Here is a 21,582-nt window from a genome sequence, read left to right as displayed (position 1 = left end):
TCACTCTGGGCCTCTTATGTGACCATATAAACTGGTCAAATCATTTTTGTAGTTGATGAAGAAACTGAGTAGGAATATCTATGGGCAGTACTTGAAAGAGGTATAAACATTTAGGGATAATATTCATTTTTATCACATTAATGCGTCCCATCCATGAGAGCTGGCCTTGTTTATGCCACGACTCCAATGATTTATTAGTTTCGACCTGTAAGGTGATATAATTAAGGGAGAACATTTTCGCATATGATGGTGACAAATCTATTCCTAAATACCTAATTTTCTTGCTTATCTGGAAAGAGGTATGTGTTGATAGAAAATGCGCTTCTTCAGCATTTATGTGTAGTGGTAGGATCATCAACTTTGCCATGTTGACTGAGACATTAGAAACCAGTCTATACTCCCCTAACTCACCTAGTAAAGCAGGAAGTGAAGTAATGGGAGAGCGTAACGTGAATATCACATCGCCCGCGTACAACAGACCTTTTTGATGCAACTCCCCAAAAGAGACTCCCTGTATAATTACTTTCTATTCTAGTAGCCAATGCCTCTACCGCAAGAGCAAACAGGGGAGAAAGAGGGCACCCCTGACGTTTGCCATTTTCTTTAGAGGGATCGCCTTCAAAAGGGTATAGTATTGTGCGAACTGGCTAACAATTTCAGCGTTATTAGAATGGACTGTACCATTAGAGTCTGATCTTCGCTATATAGGTCTTATACCTTTTTTTTTTTTTTTTTTTTTCTTACGCAAAGACCTAGCTAGTAAGCGTCCTGCTTTATTTTCGACAAAAAACTGACTTGGTGAGAAGTGCCCTCATGTGCACGCTTTTTATCAGATACTGATTTAAGGCCGCAATAACTGTTGCGATTGAGGGTTATTTTTTAACGCTTTTTCGCAAGTATTAAAGTCAGATGTTAAAGAAGCAAATTGCGCTGCACGCTGTTTGAGTTGTCTGAGTGTGGCCTATAATCACCCCCTAATGTAACACTTATATGCTTCCCAATTAGTGACTGCGGATGTTGCTGTATGATTATTAAAAGAGAAATATTCGGCAGTTTTTTTCTGCTAAATCTGTAGTTATTAAAGGGTCTAGAAACATCTGATCATTTAGTTTCCAATGTTGTTGGAAGTTTGGTCTAGAAGATCATAGAAACGTAGAGCAAACCATGCTATGATCTGACCAAGTGGTGTGGTATAGCCTTGAGTCTGAGTGAGGTGAGCATATGCTGTTCGCAGAGGACATAATCAATACGTGTGTATGTGCGTTGCGGATTTGAGAAAAAGGAGAAATCTTTTGTGGATGGGTGGGTAGTTCTCCATGTATCTAAGAAGGGGATAGTACTAAGTGCCTGTCAGTTGGCCCTAATCTGGGAGTTTTTAATATAAGATCTACCTGATGAGGTATCTAACATAGGGTTAATGGGAAAGTTAAGATCGCCCCCCAGGAATATAGGACCTTTGGATATATCAATTATCTGATTAATCAACTGGTGAAAAAAGGAGGGTTTAGGGCAATTAGGAGCATAAACGTTGGCCAACATAATGGGTCTACCATAATATAGTCCCACTAAGATTAAAAAAACGACCGTCCTTATCACTATATTTATTAAGTAATTCAAATGGTGTGCCTTTTCTAAAGGATATACAGACCCCATTGTGTTTTGTCGGGCCAGAGCATAGAAAATGTTGGTCATAGTATAATTTTGCTAGGGAGGGCTCGTTAGATTTTTTTAAATGAGTCTCTTGCAACAAAATATCAATTTTCTTTTAATAAAAATCATGGAAGGCTATTGAACGTTTTTGTGGGGAGCGAAAACCCTTAACATTCTGTGTAGATAGTCTGAACTGACTGGGTTGCTGAGGTTTTGACATATGCTTGAGTGTTAAAATACAGGTAATAGCGAACCAGTAAATGCTAGTCAGGTGTGTCGAATCCCGAAACCAGGTTTTCAGATAATACAAATGTAAAAATACAAATATATAATCTTTTGAACAGAATTGATAAACGAAATACAATAACTGTGTCTGAAAATACTCTGATACAGTAGAGAGGGAAGGGGACAAGGGTGGGTGGAAGGGAGTGAGAAGGAAGCTGACACTGCGAGAAGTGCCAGCTACCTAAGGGGTTTAAAGGAGCAGGTGTAGTAGAACTATAGAAATAGACAAAGGGAGAGAGTAGGACAGAATAGAGACAAAAAGAGGGGGGGAAAAATACGGTCCGGTGGGGCCTCCCCAACAAACGACTTTTGTAAATGTTGGTCTGAAACTAGAGGCGATGCAAAAACATACTAAAACACTTGAATATCAACACATGAGAGAAAAAGAAAACAAACATATTCAAGGAGAGTCTTATTTTTTCATACTGAAAGTCTTATTATGATTAAAGTGGATGGGCACCAACAGAAAGGGATCTGTGAAAGCACAGGATGTATATTTATTAAGTAAAGTAGAGAGTCATTATGAGATGGTATAGATATGAGTCTTCACCCTGCGGCGTGTGTACACAACCAGATACTCACTACCTTTTTGTATACCGATTCATGAAGAAGTAGCGTCCAGCTGAGTAATAGGAACAGTGCAAATCTTCTTCCGCTGCTGCTTATTAAGAACTTCAGACCAAAGTCTTCTTTGTGGCTTTGGCAAAGGCGATGGGAGGTGGAGTGTCTAAAAGTTGACAAGTCATGTATATCCCCTGTGGAGCAACATTCAAAGCGTTTTCCATTTTTGACAATCTGTATGGATACTGGAAAGTCCCATCTGTATGGGATTTTAAGTGTCCATAAGTGAGCCGTGAAGGAAGCAAATTCTTTTCTTAACAAAAGTGTTCTGGCTGACAGATCCTGGTAGATTTGAATTTTTGCGCCTAGGTAGGAGAATGCAGGTTGTGCTCTTGCCATCTGGAATATCTTCTCCCGATAACTCGAAAAACACACAATTATGTCCCTAGGGGGCTGATTGTCACCTGGCTTGGGTCTAAGACCTATGTGCTCTTTCAAGAGGTATAGTATCGATCACTCTTTGATTGGAGATAGCAAGGAACTGAAAGAGATTTTGCAGATGTTCTGATATGTCTTCACTTTTCACAGATTCTGAAACTCCACGTATACGGAGGTTGTTTCTCCTCGTCCTGTTTTCAATGTCATCTATTTTATTCTCAAGGTCAGAAATCTGCATTTGTTGATTTTCTATAGTATGTGACAATTCAGCCACTTCTTTAGTAGCCTCCTCCCTTTTGATCTTCAAGGGATTCAACTCTCTGACCCAGATCATTATCTTTCTTTAGTGCAGCACACTCTGTTTTTATACAGGACTTGACCTGATTTTATAAGGGCCTCCATTGCTTTAAGTGTAACTGGGCAGTGTTCTAAGTTTTGATGCAAGTTAGAGGGAGATGTTGGTGTTTGTATGGTTTCAGGGTTGTCTGACATTTCCTCCTCATCACTAGAGATCTGAGGCTGCTCATTTTTATATTTTTTTTTATTTATTTTTTCTTCTTGTGTTCTGCGCTTTTAAAAAAGGTATTCACAGAGCCAGAAACTGCAGTAGGTTTTAGGGCCTTATCACCTTTGATGGTTCTGTGCTGTGGGATCTGGGCCCCCATAAACCCATATAAACTTTAGGGCATATCGTAATGAGGCATTAAATCAGCCGTAACTGCATATCTCTCAACTATGCTTACATGGGATGCAGCTTACCGGCTTATATGAGCTGTGCTTATGTCCAATGAACCTCCGGTGTAGAAATAAGGGCCCTTTTACAACCTATGTTACGGCCCCGAAAAAAACGGCTGATCCACCCTGAATTCGGCTCCAAAGATCAGTTCAGTGGCCTCCGGACTCTCCCGTCACATTTCTCACCAGCTTTCAGGCAACTCCGCTTGGTATTTACAAGCCTGAAGGAAAGCCCCACCGCCACAGGAGCTCTATCTAGGTACGGCCATTCAGCACGTCCGCATGCTCCGCCCCCCAATGTTTGGTATCTTTATCTGACTGCTTTGTATCCTCTAACTCCCCAGTATATTAATGTTTGGTATCATTATCTGACCGCTTTGTATCCTCTGTAACTCCCCAGTATATTAAAGGGACACTGAACCCAAATTTTTTCTTTTGTGATTCAGATAGAGCGTGCAATTTTAAGCAACTTTCTAATATACTTCTATTTTTCTTCATTCTCTTTGTATCTTTATTTGAAAAGCAAGAATGTAAATTTAGATGCTGGCCCATTTTTGGTGAACAAACTAGGTTGTTCTTGTTAATGGATACATTCACCCACCAATAAACAAGTGCTGTCCACGGTGCTGAACCAACAATTGTCTGGCTCCTTAGCTTAGATGCCTTCTTTTTAAAAATAAAGATAGCAAGAGAAAAAAGAAATTGATAATAGGAGTAATTTAGAAAGTTGCTTAAAATGGCATGATCTATGTGAATCACGAAAGTAAAAATTTGGGTTCAGTGTCCCTTTTAATGTTTGTTATCTTTATCTGATATCGCTGTAGTTGTCTGTTTCCTGTGACTTTTTAGTTGAATTAAGACCATGTGACTATTAACCATAAATGTTTAATTCTATTTGTCGGAGATTAGGGCAGTTGTAATAGTAGTTTTTAAAGTGTGCTTGAGTTCAGACCGCTGCTTCCCTGTCCTGTTCTCTTAGGTGGGGAATTTCAATCTCCCGGGTCTCTTTCAATTGGGGAGACTGACGGCTCCTGCTCACGAGAGATTGGCTGTGAGGGGGCGGAGTTGCACAGGAGCGCTTGTGTGCAATGGTAAATGCAGGCAGCGAATTGCTGCCCACCAGAGGAGAAGCCGGGCAGTCAGGGGCGAATATGTAGGCCCCTGTTTGCCAGTGGATGATCAATCAAGCCCAAAGAGTTGGACAAAAGGAGTCTGGAAACTTCATATTTTTAATCCTCCTAAATTTCTCCTTTCAAAATGCAACACCTTTTCCAGTTTACCATATCTTCCCTTCTCACAAAAAAACAGACTATATCTCACCTTTCTCTTCTCTGCCCTCAGAAACTCACATGAACTCTGTTCCTTTCTCTCATGTTCCACTATCACTAAGCTATGACACTCACATGAGATGTACTCATTTTACTTCTCTTACCATCTTCCTTCTCCTTGCAGCTGGGAGGGGTTAACGTATTTAACCCAGGTTTGTCTTTCTACTCACAACTGCAGCGAATGCCTCTAAAATCTAGCCTATGTAACCCCTCAATCTCATTTAAAGGGATAGGAAAGGCAAAATTAAACTTGAATGATTCAGATAGACCATGTATTTTTAAGACCCTTTTAAATTCAATTTGGTTTCCAAATCTGCTTCGTTCTCTAGGTATTCCTTGTTGAAAAATAATATGCAAATATTCTACACTAGTGGGAGCTAGCTGCTGATTGGTGCCTGCACACATTTGTCTCTTGTGATCAGCTAATTAGATGAGTTCATCTAGCTGCCAGTAGTGCAATGCTGTTCCATCAACGAAGGATAACAAGAGAAGGAAGCAAATTTGATAATAGAAGTAAATTGGAAAGTTGATTGTGTGTTCTATCCAAATCATGAGAGAAAATTTTGCGGTTTCCTATCCCTTTAACTTCTGCTAATACCTCTCAATTTTCAAGTTCCCTTTGGAATCCATATGATAAAAAAGCCTATTAATGACCTATTTATTTCATGATCAGTTAACCTGTTGGCTCTACTGTCCCCACACTGCACCTTCCTCCTTTTATGGGATTTAAATATCCCTCATTTTAGCCTTTCCCAGTAGACCTTTCCAACACACTGAAGGCTTCAAGGCTTCACTAATCCCTTGCTTTTTTTTTTTTTTTTTTTAATTTTATTTAAACTTCCCCTTTTCTCTGTCTCTGTGACCACCTTGTACTAACCTTCTCTCTAACTGCAGTATCCTCATCAGCTTCCCCCCCCTCCACCAATTGCTATATTACAGGAACGTAAATGACTTGGATATTCCTGGCTTTTTTTCTATGCTGAAACTTCTACTCTCCAACATTTCATCTCTCTCTTGCCCTGACCTTGTAGCCTTATCTGTATTTAAATCAACACTTGACAAAGCTGCACCAGATGATTTCCTCCACTATAGAGGAAATTTCTATATTTCTCTCCTCCCACCCCACAAAACCAGCCCTTCAACTTACCCCCTATCCATTTCTCATCTCACAAACTGTGCACTTGATTCCCCCCCATTCCGCTGTGTGTCTGTCTAGCTGTGTGTCTGTCTAGCTGTGTCTGTCTCGATGAAGATCCATTTTATTCAGCTATCTGACTTCTATTCAAATATTGTAAACAACTTGACTTATACAATCTTAATAAAAAGTAATTTTTAATGTAAGACACTAGAAAAACCCAAATGCCCTGACTGCAGACCTATGGCTAGCTAGACCTTCAGAATTAAAGAATACTCCTATCTTTAAATTGAGTGGTCAAGTTCCAGGTGATAACATTTTACTGGGAAGTGTTTCTTAAAGGGACATACAACTCAAAATGTTTCTTTCATGATTCAGATAGAGAATAAAACTTTAAACAGCATTCCAAATGACTTCTATTCTCTAATTAGCTTCATTATTTATGTATACTTTGTTGAATAAATAGCAACACACATGGATGAGCCAATAACATAATGCATCTATGTGCAGCTGACAATAAGTAGCTACTGAGTATATTTGTATGTTTTTCCACAAAGGATATCAAGAGATTAAGGCAAATTAGATAATAGAAGTAAACTGGAAAGTTGTTTAACATTGCATGCGCTGTCTTAATCCTGAAAGAAAAAGAACAATTGGGTTTCCTGTCCCTTTAAGCAAAACAATCACAACCATCAATTCAAAACTATAGAGAACCGGATCATTTCCTAACCTTGCTCCACCATCCTTCCTCCCATTAGCACCCAGATAAAACACTCTTGTATTTCTTATGCTGGTATATTAACAAGAGTAGCAGTATAGCCTTTCTGCTGCATATTAGTCCAACATAATCATTTGGAGTAGTGTGTAGTTAATAGTCATTTCCCCCTGCGTCGTCCTCTCTGGTATAATAATTTATAATAAGCATATCCTGAGGTATTCCTTTGTAGTCTATTTTACTTGAAAAGTATTTTTAACTCTTACACTCTCCATTCGACACAATAATAATCTTACCATTATTAAACAATATATCAAGCTCGCTGCATTTAAGCATCATTTGGTAACAAAACTGTCGCACAATATTAGATGCCCTGTGTAGCGGAGAGGCAGTAGGATCTGTAATATCTTTTGGGTAGGCAGAGACAAGCAAATAACTAGACGACACATAGTCTGGGAGTTAACAACTTTTTACAACGGCAAAAACAACCAACTTTTAAAACAGTCTCCCCTAGAAGGGGTTTCTGAAGTGATACAATGACATCAACATATAATTGTATTACAGTAACATACAGTTTAACATACATTTTAACAATTCCCGCATAGTTAATAAGTGGCAAGATTTGCCACAATGCTCCCCCAGAACCAAGCCCGCATACCCAGTCTGATCCAAACGGATTGGCTTGGGGAGGTCCGGAGGAGTGTTCATAGATCAAGGTTCAAGTTCGGTTTGTCTGGACAACCCATCGGTGTTGCCGTTTTGCTTCCCAGGGCGTTAATGGATTAAGTCAAACGGCTGCAGCGCCAAACTCCAGCGCAACAGCCGGGCATTGTCTCCGGATACCCTGTTCAGCCACACCAACGGGTTGTGATCTGTGAGCAGGGAGAATTGTTGTCCATATAGATACGGCTGAAGTTTCTTGAGGGCCCACACCACGGCCAGGCATTCCTTTTCAATAGCGGCATAGCTAACTTCTTGGGGTAACAGTTTCCTGCTTAGGTAGGCCACAGGATGCTCGCCGCCATCAGCCCCTACTTGGCTCAGCGCGGCTCCCAATCCAAACATAGAAGCGTCTGTATGGACGAGAAAGCGTTTAGTTGGATCCGGGGCAGCAAATATAGGGGCATTTACTAGAGCGTTTTCAGTTCTTGGAATGCTTGTTCACACTCTAGGCTCCAGGTAACAATCTTAGGAAGGTTTTTTACGGGTGAGGTCGGTGAGGGGTTTGGCTAGGGTACTATAATTAGGTATGAACTTCCTATAATAGCCTGCGGCACCTAGAAAAGCTAGCACTTGGGTCTTGGTATGGGGAGTGGGCCACTTGGCTACGGCCTCTACCTTGGCCGTTTCGGGTTTCTGCTGCCCACTACCTACTCAGTGCCCTAGGTACTGGACCTCCGCCATCCCTATATGGCATTTGCTAGGCTTAAGGGTTAATCCTGCCTCCCTAATGCGATCTAGGATCGCCCCTACATGGTTCAAATGTTTGTCCCAGGAGCTGCTAAATATGGCTATGTCATTTAAATAGGCCCATGCGTACTCTTGGGACCCATCCAGTAGCCGATCTACCATCCGCTGGAAAGTAGCCAGAGCGTTCTTCATCCCGAATGGCATGACCTTGAATTGGTACAGGCCAAACGGGGTGATGAACGCTGACTTGGGGATGGCATCCTCGGCTAGTGGGATCTGCCAGTACCCATTACACAAATCTATGGTGGTGAGGTACTGGCCTCGAGCCATTTTATCCAGGAGCTCATCTATCTGGGGCATAGGGTAGGTGTCAGACAGTTTTATCATTAAGTTTCCGGTAGTCTACGCAGAAGCGGGTCGTGCCGCCCCGTTTTCGGCACTAGAATTACCAGCGAGGCCCAGGGGCTGTCAGAGTGCTCAATCACTCCTAACTGTAGTATCTCGTCAATCTCTTTCCACATATGTTCTCTCAACGATTCTGGTATGCGGTAAGGAGGTTGACACATGGGGTCGGGAAGAGGGTAAACTGTCTGCGTTGTCCGCAGCAGGGGCGCAAATAGCATTCACCACCTCTGCGCGTTCATGGTACGGCTTCAACTTATTTACATGGAGCATGCGTCTACCGCCTGCTCCAGTACATGGGCCGATCACATAGGTGGTGTTACTGATTTGTTCCACCACCTTGTATGGGCCCTGCCAGGAGGTCTGCAGTTTATCATTTTTGACCGGTTTTAAGATTAGCACCTTCTGCCCAGTCTGAAAACTGCGGTCCCTGGCGCCCCTATCATGCCAACGGCGCTGACAGGTTTGAGCCTTTGAGCCGTCTGGAGGTTGGAGCGGACGGTCCGAGTCAGGGCCTCCAGGCGCTCCCTAAACTCCAGCACGTATGGTACGATAGGAGTACCGTCACTAGTGACTTCTCCCTCCCAATGCTCTCGGATTAAGTCTAGGGGAACCCGTACCCTCCTTCCGAATAATAATTCAAAGGGAGAGAACCCCGTGGACTCCTGAGGTACCTCCCGGTAGGCGAAAAGCAAATGGGGTAGAAATCTCTCCCATTTCTTCTGGGTATCCATGAACGTGCAGAGCATCTGTTTCAGGTGGGATCTGTAATATCTTTTGGGTAGGCAGAGACAAGCAAGTAACTAGACGACACATAGTCTGGGAGTTAACAACTACTTTTTACAACGGCAAAAACAACCAACTTTTAAAATAGTCTCCCCTAGAAGGGGTTTGCTAACTGATACAATGACATCATCAACATATAATTGTATTACAGTAACATCAGTTTAGCATACATTTTAACCATTAGCCTAAATAATAATTCCCGCATAGTTCATAAGTGGCGAGGTTTGCCACACCCTGTATTGGTGGTAATACAAAAATACACCTGTACCCAATTAAAGGGTCATTATAGAATATAATTTTAAGGCTATTGACCCTGCACTTCCCAATCAGGATCACTAGTTACACAACTAGGTTGAGCAAGTTTTGCAGGGGGTTAAACAACAGAAAGAGATTAATGGTCGCTAGTTTTGAAAACGTACATGCTCAAATTCTTTAGTATGTAATTTTACCTATAATGACCCTTTAAGTATAAAACCTTTTACTGGGATTGCTCCCACTTTCAAATGTATTATAATACAGGGATTAACATTAAAAAGGTGCTGCAAAAAATGATCAACCCTCACCATTAAAAAATACAATTTGATCAAATTTCTATATTCGCAAATATTGAACTGATAAGAACAGGGATCACTCAATCCCCCTGTTCATTCTATTAGGTTCTAAAGCATCAAGACAGATAATACAAAATGACTCACACTGTTTATCATCCCAACATCTTGTTTTTTTACTTGCTCTGTTAATTGACTCAAACTATAGATAGATGGGCTACCAGATCAAATCTCACTTTACAGTGGATTCTGATTTTATAATCATTTATATGATCCTAGATACATCTAGTGGTCTCACTCACATAAACTCACCCACAAGGGCATGTAATGCAATAAATAACGAAGGTAGTATCACATGTATGATGCTTTCTCCATATGTGGGTGCACAAATTGAGTGCCCATAATATTGAAGTTTACACAATTTAACTTCTTAGTTGTGCCTACATCAGCTCATCCTAATCTGTCACATAGATGATGCTAATTTTTAGAAGTTGGTATTGATAACTCTTAAAACTCCAGCACCAAGAGATTGCATTTAACTAATAGTGCCTAATGTTTGCATATGATGCATTGTACATCATAACTTTGTTTTGAATTCTGATAGAGACACATTTCTCTTGTTAAGTGTATCCAGTCCACGGATCATCCATTACTTATGGGATATTAACTCCTCCCCAACAGGAAGTGCAAGAGGATTCACCCAGCAGAGCTGCTATATAGCTCCTCCCCTAACTGCCATTACCAGTCATTCTCTTGCACCCAACGAATAGATAGGATGTGTGAGAGGACTGTGGTGATTATACTTAGTTTCATACCTTCAATCAAAAGTTTGTTATTTTATAATAGCACCGGAGTGTGTTATTCCTTCTCTGGTAGAATTTGAAGAAGAATCTACCTGAGTTTTTCTATGATTTTAGCCGGAGTAGTTAAGATCATATTGCTGTTTCTCGGCCATCTGAGGAGAGGTAAACTTCAGATCAGGGGACAGCGGGCAGATTAATCTGCAAAGAGGTATGTAGCAGCTTATTATTTTCTGACAATGGAATTGATGAGAAAATTCTGCCATACCGATATAATGTAAACTCAGCCTTAAATGCAGTAGCAGCAACTGGTATCAGGCTGTCATGTATGTATATTTTACACTTCAGTATTCTGGGGAATGGCACTTCACTGGAATTATACTGTATGCATAAAACTTTAGCCTAATTTGCAGGGACTAGCAACAGGCTTTTTAATAACACTCAATTTATTAATGTTAAACGTTTTTTGCTGGCATGTAAAATAGTTTAATTTTCTGAGGTACTGGGTGAAAAAATGTTTTGGGCACTATTTTTTTCCACTTGGCAGTCGTTTTATTTAATTTATGACAGTTTACTGATCTCTCTCACTGTTATGTGTGAGGGGGAGGGGCCTTTTTTGGCGCTTTTGCTACGCATCAAAAAATTCAGTCAGAAGTTTATTGTCTTCCCTGCATGATCCGGTTCATCTCTACAGAACTCAGGGGTCTTCAAAACTTGTTTTGAGGGAGGTAATCACTCACAGCAGAGCTGTGAGATTGTAGTTGACTGTGATAAAAAAAGGTTTATTTCTGTATTTATTTTTTTTTATTTTTTTTTTCTGCTATCAGGGTTAGTTATCCTTTGCTAATGGGAGCAATCCTTTGCTAAAATTGTGTTTTTTACAAAGATTTGATGCTATAACTTTTCAGTTTATTAATTTTCAACTGTCATAACTTTTTCTGTGCTTCTTATAGGCACAGTACGTTTTCATATTATAGTAAATTACTTGAAAAGTATTTCCAAGTTGCTAGTTTATTTGCTAGTGTGTTAAACATGTCTGATTCAGAGGAAGATATCTGTGCTATATGTGCTAAAGCCAAAGTGGAGCCCAATAGAAATTTATGTACTAACTGTATTGATGCTACTTTAAATAAGTCAATCTGTACAAATTGAACATATTTCACCAAACAACGAGGGGAGAGTTATGCCGACTAACTCGCCTCACGTGTCAGTACCTGCATCTCCCGCTCGGGAGGTGCGTGATATTGTAGCGCCGAGTACATCTGGGCGGCCATTACAAATCACATTACAGGATATGGCTACTGTTATGACTGAAGTTTTGGCTAAATTACCAGAACTAAGAGGTAAGCGTGATCACTCTGGGGTGAGAACAGAGTGCGCTGATAATATTAGGGCCATGTCAGACACTGCGTCACAATTTGCAGAACATGAGGACGGAGAGCTTCATTCTGCGGGTGACGGTTCTGATCCAAACAAACTGGATTCAGATATTTTAAATTTAAGCTGGAAAACCTCCGTGTATTACTAGGGGAGGTGTTAGCGGCTCTGAATGATTGTAACACAGTTGCAATACCAGAGAAAATGTGTAGGTTGGATAAATATTTTGCGGTACCGGCGAGTACTGACGTTTTTCCTATACCTAAGAGACTTACTGAAATTGTTACTAAGGAGTGGGATAGACCCGGTGTGCCGTTCTCACCCCCTCCGATATTTAGAAAGATGTTTCCGATAGACGCCACCACACAGGACTTATGGCAAAGGTCCCTAAGGTGGAGGGAGCAGTTTCTACTTTAGCTAAGCGTACCACTATCCCGGTGGAGGATAGCTGTGCCTTTTCAGATCCAATGGATAAAAAGTTAGAGGGTTACCTTAAGAAAATGTTTGTTCAAGGTTTTATATTGCAACCTCTTGCATGCATTGCGCCTGTCACGGCTGCAGCAGCATTTTGGTTTGAGTCTCTGGAAGAGACACTTGAATCAGCTCCATTAGATGAGATTACACACAAGCTTAAAGCCCTTAAGTTAGCTAACTCATTTATTTCAGATGCCGTAGTACATTTAACTAAACTTACGGCTAAGAATTCCGGATTCGCCATTCAGGCACGCAGAGCACTGTGGCTAAAATCCTGGTCAGCTGACATTACTTCTAAATCTAAATTGCTTAATATACCTTTCAAAGGGCAGACCTTATTCGGGCCCGGGTTGAAAGAAATTATCGCTGACATTACAGGAGGTAAAGGCCATGCCCTGCCTCAAGACAGAGCCAAACCTAAGGCTAGACAGTCTAATTTTCGTTCCTTTCGTAATTTCAAAGCAGGAGCAGCATCAACTTCCTCTGCACCAAAACAGGAAGGAGCTGTTGCTCGCTACAGACAAGGCTGGAGACCTAACCAGTCCTGGAACAAGGGCAAGCAGGCCAGGAAACCTGCTGCTGCCCCTAAGACAGCATGAATCGAGGGCCCCCAATCCGGGAACGGATCTAGTGGGGGGCAGACTTTCTCTCTTCACCCAGGCTTGGGCAAGAGATGTCCAGGATCCCTGGGCGTTAGAGATCATATCTCAGGGATACCTTCTAGACTTCAAATTCTCTCCCCCAAGAGGGAGATTTCATCTGTCAAGGTTGTCAACAAACCAAATAAAGAAAGAGGCGTTTCTACGCTGCGTACAAGATCTTTTATTAATGGGAGTGATCCATCCGGTTCCGCGGTCGGAACAAGGACAAGGGTTTTACTCAAATCTGTTTGTGGTTCCCAAAAAAGAGGGAACTTTCAGGCCAATCTTGGATTTAAAGATCCTAAACAAATTCCTAAGAGTTCCATCGTTCAAAATGGAAACTATTCGGACAATTTTACCCATGATCCAAAAGGGTCAGTACATGACCACAGTGGATTTAAAGGATGCTTACCTTCACATACCGATTCACAAAGATCATTAACGGTATCTAAGGTTTGCCTTTCTAGACAGGCATTACCAGTTTGTAGCTCTTCCATTCGGATTGGCTACGGCTCCGAGAATCTTCACAAAGGTTCTGGGTGCTCTTCTGGCGGTACTAAGACCGCGAGGAATTGCAGTAGCTCCGTACCTAGACGACATTCTGATACAAGCTTCAAGCTTTCAAACTGCCAAGTCTCATACAGAGTTAGTACTGGCATTTCTAAGGTCGCATGGATGGAAGGTGAACGAAAAGAAGAGTTCTCTCTTTCCACTCACAAGAGTTCCCTTCTTGGGGACTCTTATAGATTCTGTAGAAATGAAGATTTACCTGACAGAAGACAGGTTAACAAAGCTTCAAAATGCATGCCGTGTCCTTCATTCCATTCAACACCCGTCAGTAGCTCAATGCATGGAGGTGATCGGCTTAATGGTAGCAGCAATGGACATAGTACCCTTTGCACGTCTACATCTCAGACCGCTGCAATTGTGCATGCTAAGTCAGTGGAATGGGGATTACTCAGACTTGTCCCCTACTCTGAATCTGGATCAAGAGACCAGAAATTCTCTTCTATGGTGGCTTTCTCGGCCACATCTGTCCAGGGGGATGCCATTCAGCAGGCCGGACTGGACAATTGTAACAGACGCCAGCCTACTAGGTTGGGGCGCTGTCTGGAATTCTCTGAAGGCTCAGGGACAATGGAATCAGGAGGAGAGTCTCCTACCAATAAACATTCTGGAATTGAGAGCAGTTCTCAATGCCCTTCTGGCTTGGCCCCAGTTAACAACTTGGGGGTTCATCAGGTTTCAGTCGGACAACATCACGACTGTAGCTTACATCAACCATCAGGGAGGGACAAGAAGCTCCCTAGCAATGATGGAAGTATCAAAGATAATTCGCTGGGCAGAGTCTCACTCTTGCCACCTGTCAGCAATCCACATCCCGGGAGTGGAGAACTGGGAGGCGGATTTCTTAAGTCGTCAGACTTTTCATCCGGGGGAGTGGGAACTTCATCCGGAGGTCTTTGCCCAAATACTTCGACGTTGGGGCAAACCAGAGAGAGATCTCATGGCGTCTCGACAGAACGCCAAGCTTCCTCGTTACGGGTCCAGATCCAGGGATCCGGGAGCGGTTCTGATAGATGCTTTGACAGCACCTTGGACCTTCGGGATGGCTTATGTGTTTCCACCCTTCCCGATGCTTCCTCGATTGATTGCCAGAATCAAACAGGAGAGAGCATCAGTGATTCTAATAGCGCCTGCATGGCCACGCAGGACTTGGTATGCAGATCTAGTGGACATGTCATCCTGTCCACCTTGGTCGCTACCTCTGAAACAGGACCTTCTGATCCAGGGTCCCTTCAAACATCAAAATCTAATTTCTCTGAAGCTGACTGCTTGGAAATTGAACGCTTGATTTTATCAAAACGTGGTTTTTCTGAGTCAGTTATTGATACCTTAATACAGGCTAGGAAGCCTGTTACCAGAAAGATTTACCATAAGATATGGCGCAAATACTTATATTGGTGCGAATCCAAGAGTTACTCATGGAGTAAGGTTAGGATTCTGAGGATATTGTCTTTTCTACAAGAAGGTTTAGAAAAGGGTTTATCCGCTAGTTCCTTAAAGGGACAGATTTCAGCTCTGTCCATTCTTTTACACAAACGTCTGTCAGAAGTTCCGGACGTTCAAGCTTTTTGTCAGGCTTTAGCTAGGATCAAGCCTGTGTTTAAAACTGTTGCTCCACCATGGAGTTTGAACTTAGTTCTTAATGTTTTACAGGGGGTTCCGTTTGAACCCCTTCATTCCATTGATATCAAGTTGTTATCTTGGAAAGTTCTTTTTTTAATGGCGATTTCCTCGGCTCGAAGAGTCTCTGAGTTATCTGCCTTATATTGTGATTTTCCTTATCTGATTTTTCATTCAGACAAGGTAGTTCTGTGTACTAAACCTGGGTTCCTACCTAAGGTGGTCACTAACAGGAATATCAATCAAGAGATTGTGGTTCCATCTTTGTGTCCTAATCCTTCTTCGAAAAAGGAACGTCTGCTACACAATCTAGATGTAGTCCGTGCCCTGAAATTTTATCTACAGGCAACTAAGGATTTTCGACAAACGTCTTCCCTGTTTGTCATTTATTCTGGTCAGAGGAGAGGTCAAAAAGCTTCGGCTACCTCTCTCTCCTTTTGGCTTCGTAGCATAATACGGTTAGCCTATGAGACTGCTGGACAGCAGCCTCCTGAAAGAATTACAGCACATTCTACTAGAGCTGTGGCTTCCACTTGGGCCTTTAAGAATGAGGCTTCTGTTGAACAGATTTGCAAGGCTGCAACTTGGTCTTCTCTTCATACTTTTTCCAAATTTGACACACTTGCTTCTTCGGAGGCTGTTTTTGGGGGAGAGGTTCTTCAGGCAGTGGTTCCTTCCGTATAAAGAGCCTGCCTGTCCCTCCCGTCATCCGTGTACTTTAGCTTTGGTATTGGTATCCCATAAGTAATGGATGATCCGTGGACTGGATACACTTAACAAGAGAAAACATAATTTATGCTTACCTGATAAATTTATTTCTCTTGTAGTGTATCCAGTCCACGGCCCGCCCTGTCACTTTAAGGCAGGTAATTTTTCCATTAAACTACAGTCACCACTGCACCCTATGGTTTTCCTTTCTCTGCATGTTTTCGGTCGAATGACTTGTAATGGCAGTTAGGGGAGGAGCTATATAGCAGCTCTGCTGGGTGAATCCTCTTGCACTTCCTGTTGGGGAGGAGTTAATATCCCATAAGTAATGGATGATCCGTGGACTGGATACACTACAAGAGAAATAAATTTATCAGGTAAGCATAAATTATGTTTTTTGCTATTATAGTGTGCATCTGTCGTCTGTCTGTCATTATGTAAACCCACATTGCATTTCACTATAAAGACTACCTGGGGATAACCCCTTTCAATAAAAAATCTTCAAATTTCCTGTAATTGAATACTGGCTAAGATATTAGACACAATTCTTGATCTTAGAAATTGACTACTTGGTAATTAACATATTCATTTTGGTAGATTGTAACAAATTATGATCTGTCTCCTTCCTATGAAGATTTGTTGTTTGGGAAACACTCATCTTTATTAATAAATATTAGTTTCACTCTATAAGTAAACTTAAAGTGATTGTAAACTGCCTCCTTTTGTATAAACAGATCCGGAATGTTAGTGATATTTTAGATGGAGTAATGAAGATGCGCTATAACTTTTTAATGTAGCGCTGAAATTTGAAATACTTCTCGTTCCAGCTGCCCACTTGAAAAGTAATATTTAAACTGTTCTCCATTTGTCACTACAGAAAAAAAAGTGCGAGTGCCGTAGGGCTAAAGCACCAATTGGTGAATAGTTCAAATAGTTAGCTCACACAAAAATTACTTTTTAAAGGGGCAGCTTACCAGCAGATGTATACTTTCAAATATTTCAGAGAAATATAATATTTTCAAAAATATTAATTATTTTTTTTCAAATGCATTCACAAATAGATTGGCATAATTTGGGGTGACATTGGAACCTATAGATGTACCATGTAATTGGGGATAAAAATCTTTAAAAAAAAAAAAATCTCTAAATGTATCTGGGTCACCGCGTGCCCTGTACCTGACAATTAGCCGTCTGTGTGACATTAATATCCTTCTGTGTTTTTAGAGCCATGCTCCGCCTGTTTGTCCTATTAGCCTGTGCGCTGCTGGCTGCCTGCGCAGAAGTCAACTACATGGACCTCTGTATGGATGGAAAGCACCAGAAAACGGATCCAGGGCCTGAGGACAGTCTGCACGGTCAGGTACAGCTGCTGTACTAGTGCCTTAAAGGGACCCAGTCACAATTTAATTTTCCATAAAATGTTTTACTATATTTTGCCAACTTTCTTGTACATTAATGCTGTGATCTTGCAAAATGCTACACAGTAATTCCTAGATGGGTGCAGAAGCTCATTTTTATCTCTCCACAGCAAAAGACATAAGATAAACCAACTTGAGGCTTTACTAGAGCGTCGGACTACAAAATAATGCAGTTCCATAACAAAATGACTCTTAATTGATTTTAAAATGTAGTTTATGAATCTACTAGTTGATAAACCTGCCCAGTGGGCAGTCTGTGTGAAAAATGTAACCCTCCAAGCTATAAAAAAATAAAAATACAGAAAAAAAATTAACCCTATCCAAAATAAAAAAAATAAACCTAATCCCTATGAAAATAACCCCCCCCAAAAAAAACACCCCCTAATCTAATAATAAACTACCAATAGCCCTTAAAAGGGCTTTTTGTAGGGCATTGCCCAAAAGAAAATAAAGTACCCCCCAAACAGTAACCCACCCCCCAAAATAAAAATACCTAACACTAATTAATGTAAACTACCCATTGCCCCTAAAGGGGCATTTGTATGGGCATTTAAGGGCATTTAGCTCTTTTTCACTGCCCTTTTCAGCTCTTTTGCAAATTACCCAACTAAACACTAAAGCCCCAAATATGTACTCACGGTTTCAGAAGTCCGGCAGAGAAGGTCTTCCAGGCGGGTCCATCCTCTTCATCCACAGCGAAGGCGGAGCAGAGGTCCGGAGTGGTCTTCCTAGATGTGGCGATCCTCAATAGTGGTCATCTGTGGCTGCGTCGGCGGCATGGAGGCTCGTCTTCATCCGATGTCCGTCGTATATTGAATGCAAGGTACCGCAATCAATTTGGGGTACCTTGAATTCCTATCGGCTGAATTTTTAAAACAGCCAATAGGATTAGAGCTACTGAAATCCTATTGGCTGTTCAAATCAGTCAACAAGATTTCAGTAGCTCTCATCCTATTGGCTGATTTTGAAAATTTCAGCCAATAGGAATGCAAGGTACCCCAATAAATATGGGGTACCTTGAATTCAATCTTCAGTGTGCGGCGGACTATTGCATGAAATGGAACCTCTTCGCCGAGCACTGCCACCGAGGATCGACACATCTGGGAAGACCGCTCCAGACCTTCGCTCCGCACATCGGGGAAGACCGCTCCGGACCTCTGCGCCGCCTTCGCAGTGGATGAAGATGATGGGTCCGCCTGGAAGAAGACCTTCTCCGCCAGACTTCTGAAAGATTAGGGTTTATTGGACAATTTGCAAAAGAGCTGAATGCCCTTTTAAGGACAATGCCCATACAAATGCCCCTTTTAGGGGCAATCGGTAGTTTAGGTTTATTACTGTTTTTTTTGTTTTTTGTTTTTTTTGGGGGGGTTTGGTGGATGGGGGATTTTACTGTTAGGGGGGACTTTGTTTATTTTTTAATGTAAAAGCGCTGATTTCTTTAGGGCAATGCCCTACAAAAAGCCCTTTTAAGGGCTATTGGTAGTTTTATTCTTTTTTTTTTTTTTTTTTACTTTGGGGGTGGCTTTTTTATTTTTATAGAGACTAGGTTTAATTTTTTTTTATTTTGGATAGTGTTTATTCTTTGTAAAGTTAGTTAATTTTAGATTAATGTAATTTTTATTGTATTAGTTTTTTTTATGTAACTAATTGGTTAATTAAAGGGGTGTTAGGTTAGGGTGCTTAGTCATTAAATTAGTTTTTTGCGTTGTGTGGGTTGGCGGTTTAGGAGTTAAAAGGTAAATTAGGTTTAATACGTTGTGGGGGTTGGAGGATTAGGGGTTAATAGATGTATTAGGTAGTTTGCTATGTTGTGGTTGGCGGATTTAGGAGTTAATAATTTTATTGGGGGTTTTTTCTTCTTAATAATTCGTACGGGCGGTTTGTAGTTTTTTTGTTTGTTTTTTGTTTGTTTTTTGTTTGTTTTTTGTTTGTTTTTTGTTTGTTTTTTGTTTGTTTTTTGTTTGTTTTTTGTTTGTTTTTTGTTTGTTTTTTGTTTGTTTTTTGTTTGTTTTTTGTTTGTTTTTTGTTTGTTTTTTGTTTGTTTTTATTATTTATTTAATACTTATTGCGGGCATTTTTTGTAATGCTCAGTTTGCCTGTAGGTGAATTATTTTGGCTGCCTTGCGCTGCCAACATTACTTTGAGTATGCATGCGCAACTGGCGACACCGGCGGACACGTTACAAACGCGATTATAGTATAGATGCATGTACACAACTCCCTTTAATGTTCTTTTCATTACAGGAGCAACTAGGGATATATATATATATATATATATATATATATAATTATACCAGGTGCTACTGGTTTACAAAGGTATCAAGTTTTCGATACAAGCAATGTTGCTATTGGTCCTTTTTGTTTCTCTGACAACTTCCGTTTTTTAACTAACACGTGTGTGTATATAATGTTGCCAAATTTGAATGTTTTTATCCAAATTGTATTGCCTGAGGAAACGACCAGCTTACGGTCGATTTTTAGGATATATGAATTGGAGCGCACAGGTGAAATGATTAGTAAACGTGGTTATTAACCTGCTGTCACCTAAAGTAATCCTGAAAATCTGGCCTTTTAGGGAGGCCGAGGACATTGATATAAAAATATTGCCAAGTTTAAAGGGACAGTCAAGTCAGAATTAAACGTTTACTTTACTTTTATCATCAACTTTGCTTTGTTCTTTTGGTATTCTTAGTTGAAAGATAAACCTAGGTAGGCTCATATGTTTTCTTAGCACTTGAAGGCTGCCTCTTTTCTCAGTGCATTTTTACTTTTTTTTTTTTTTTTAAAGCTAGACAGCACTAGTTCATGTGTGCCATATAGATAACATTGTGCCCATTCCCTTGGCTTGTTTATGAGTCTGCGCTGATTGGCTAAAATGCAAGTCTATCAAAAGAACTGAGATAAGGGGGCAGAGGCTTGGATACAAGGTAATCAGAGGTATAAAGTAAATTAATAAAACAGTGTTGGTTGTGCAAAACTGGGGAATGGGTAATAAAGGGATTATCTTTCTTTCATGTAATTGGCAAGAGTCCATGAGCTAGTGACGTATGGGATATACAATCCTACCAGGAGGGGCAAAGTTTCCCAAACCTCAAAATGCCTATAAATACACCCCTCACCACACCCACAATTCAGTTTTACAAACTTTGCCTCCTATGGAGGTGGTGAAGTAAGTTTGTGCTAGATTTCTACATTGACATGCGCTTCTCAGCATTTTGAAGCCCGATTCCCCTGAGTACAGTGAATGTCAGAGGGACGTGAAGGGAGTATCACCTATTGAATTCTATGGTTTTCCTTGCGAGAAATCTTTTTATAGGTTCTCTGTTATCGGTTGTAGAGATTCATCTCCTACCTCCCTTTTCAGATCGACGATAAACTCTCATATTCCATTACCTCTACTGATAACCGTTTCAGTACTGGTTTGGCCATCTGCTATATGTGGATGGGTGTCTTTCGGTAACTGTTTTCATTACTTAAAGGGACAGTAAACACCAAAAATGTTCTTATTTAAAAAGATAGATAATCCCTTTATTACCCATTCCCTGTTTTTGCATAACCGACAGTTATATTAATATACTTTTACCTCTGTGAAGACTCCTAAATAACTTCACAGGAGTGAGCACAATGTTATCTATATGACACACATGAGCTAACACTGTCTAACTGTGAGAAACTTTCACAATGCTCTGAGCAAAGAGGCGGTTTTTAACAGTTGACAAATCAGTTTGAGCCTAGCTAGGTTTAGCTTTTCAAAACTACCACCAAGGGAACAAAGCAAATTTGATGATAAAAGTAAATTGGAGAATTGTTTAACATTGCATGCCCTATCTGAATCATGAAAGTTTTTAGTTTTGATTTTACTGTCCCTTTAAGGCACTCTCAGCTATGGTTTGGCACTTATGCATTAATATAAAGTTCTAAATCTATGTATTGTACTTTATATTTGCCATGAGTCACGTTTATGTATATTTCCTTTTGCAGACTA

At 40.7% G+C, this 21,582-nt stretch overlaps 1 protein-coding gene across 1 annotated transcript in view; it reads left to right on the top strand.

Moving 5' to 3' along the window:
• The window catches only part of LOC128652159 (folate receptor beta), a 60,148-nt gene that overhangs the window by 14,126 nt on the left and 24,440 nt on the right, over positions 1 to 21,582 (top strand). Inside the window, exon 2 of the mRNA XM_053705099.1 lies at positions 17,405 to 17,540. Within this exon, the coding sequence (XP_053561074.1) occupies positions 17,409 to 17,540 (132 nt within the window). The 5' untranslated portion in view covers positions 17,405 to 17,408. The remainder of the gene's footprint in view (positions 1 to 17,404; positions 17,541 to 21,582) is intronic.

The sequence above is a fragment of the Bombina bombina genome, chromosome 3 (genome assembly GCF_027579735.1).
Source record: "Bombina bombina isolate aBomBom1 chromosome 3, aBomBom1.pri, whole genome shotgun sequence".
NCBI lineage: Eukaryota > Metazoa > Chordata > Amphibia > Anura > Bombinatoridae > Bombina > Bombina bombina.
Note: the sequence above shows the minus strand (reverse complement) of the source record. Positions and strands in the feature narration are given on the sequence as shown.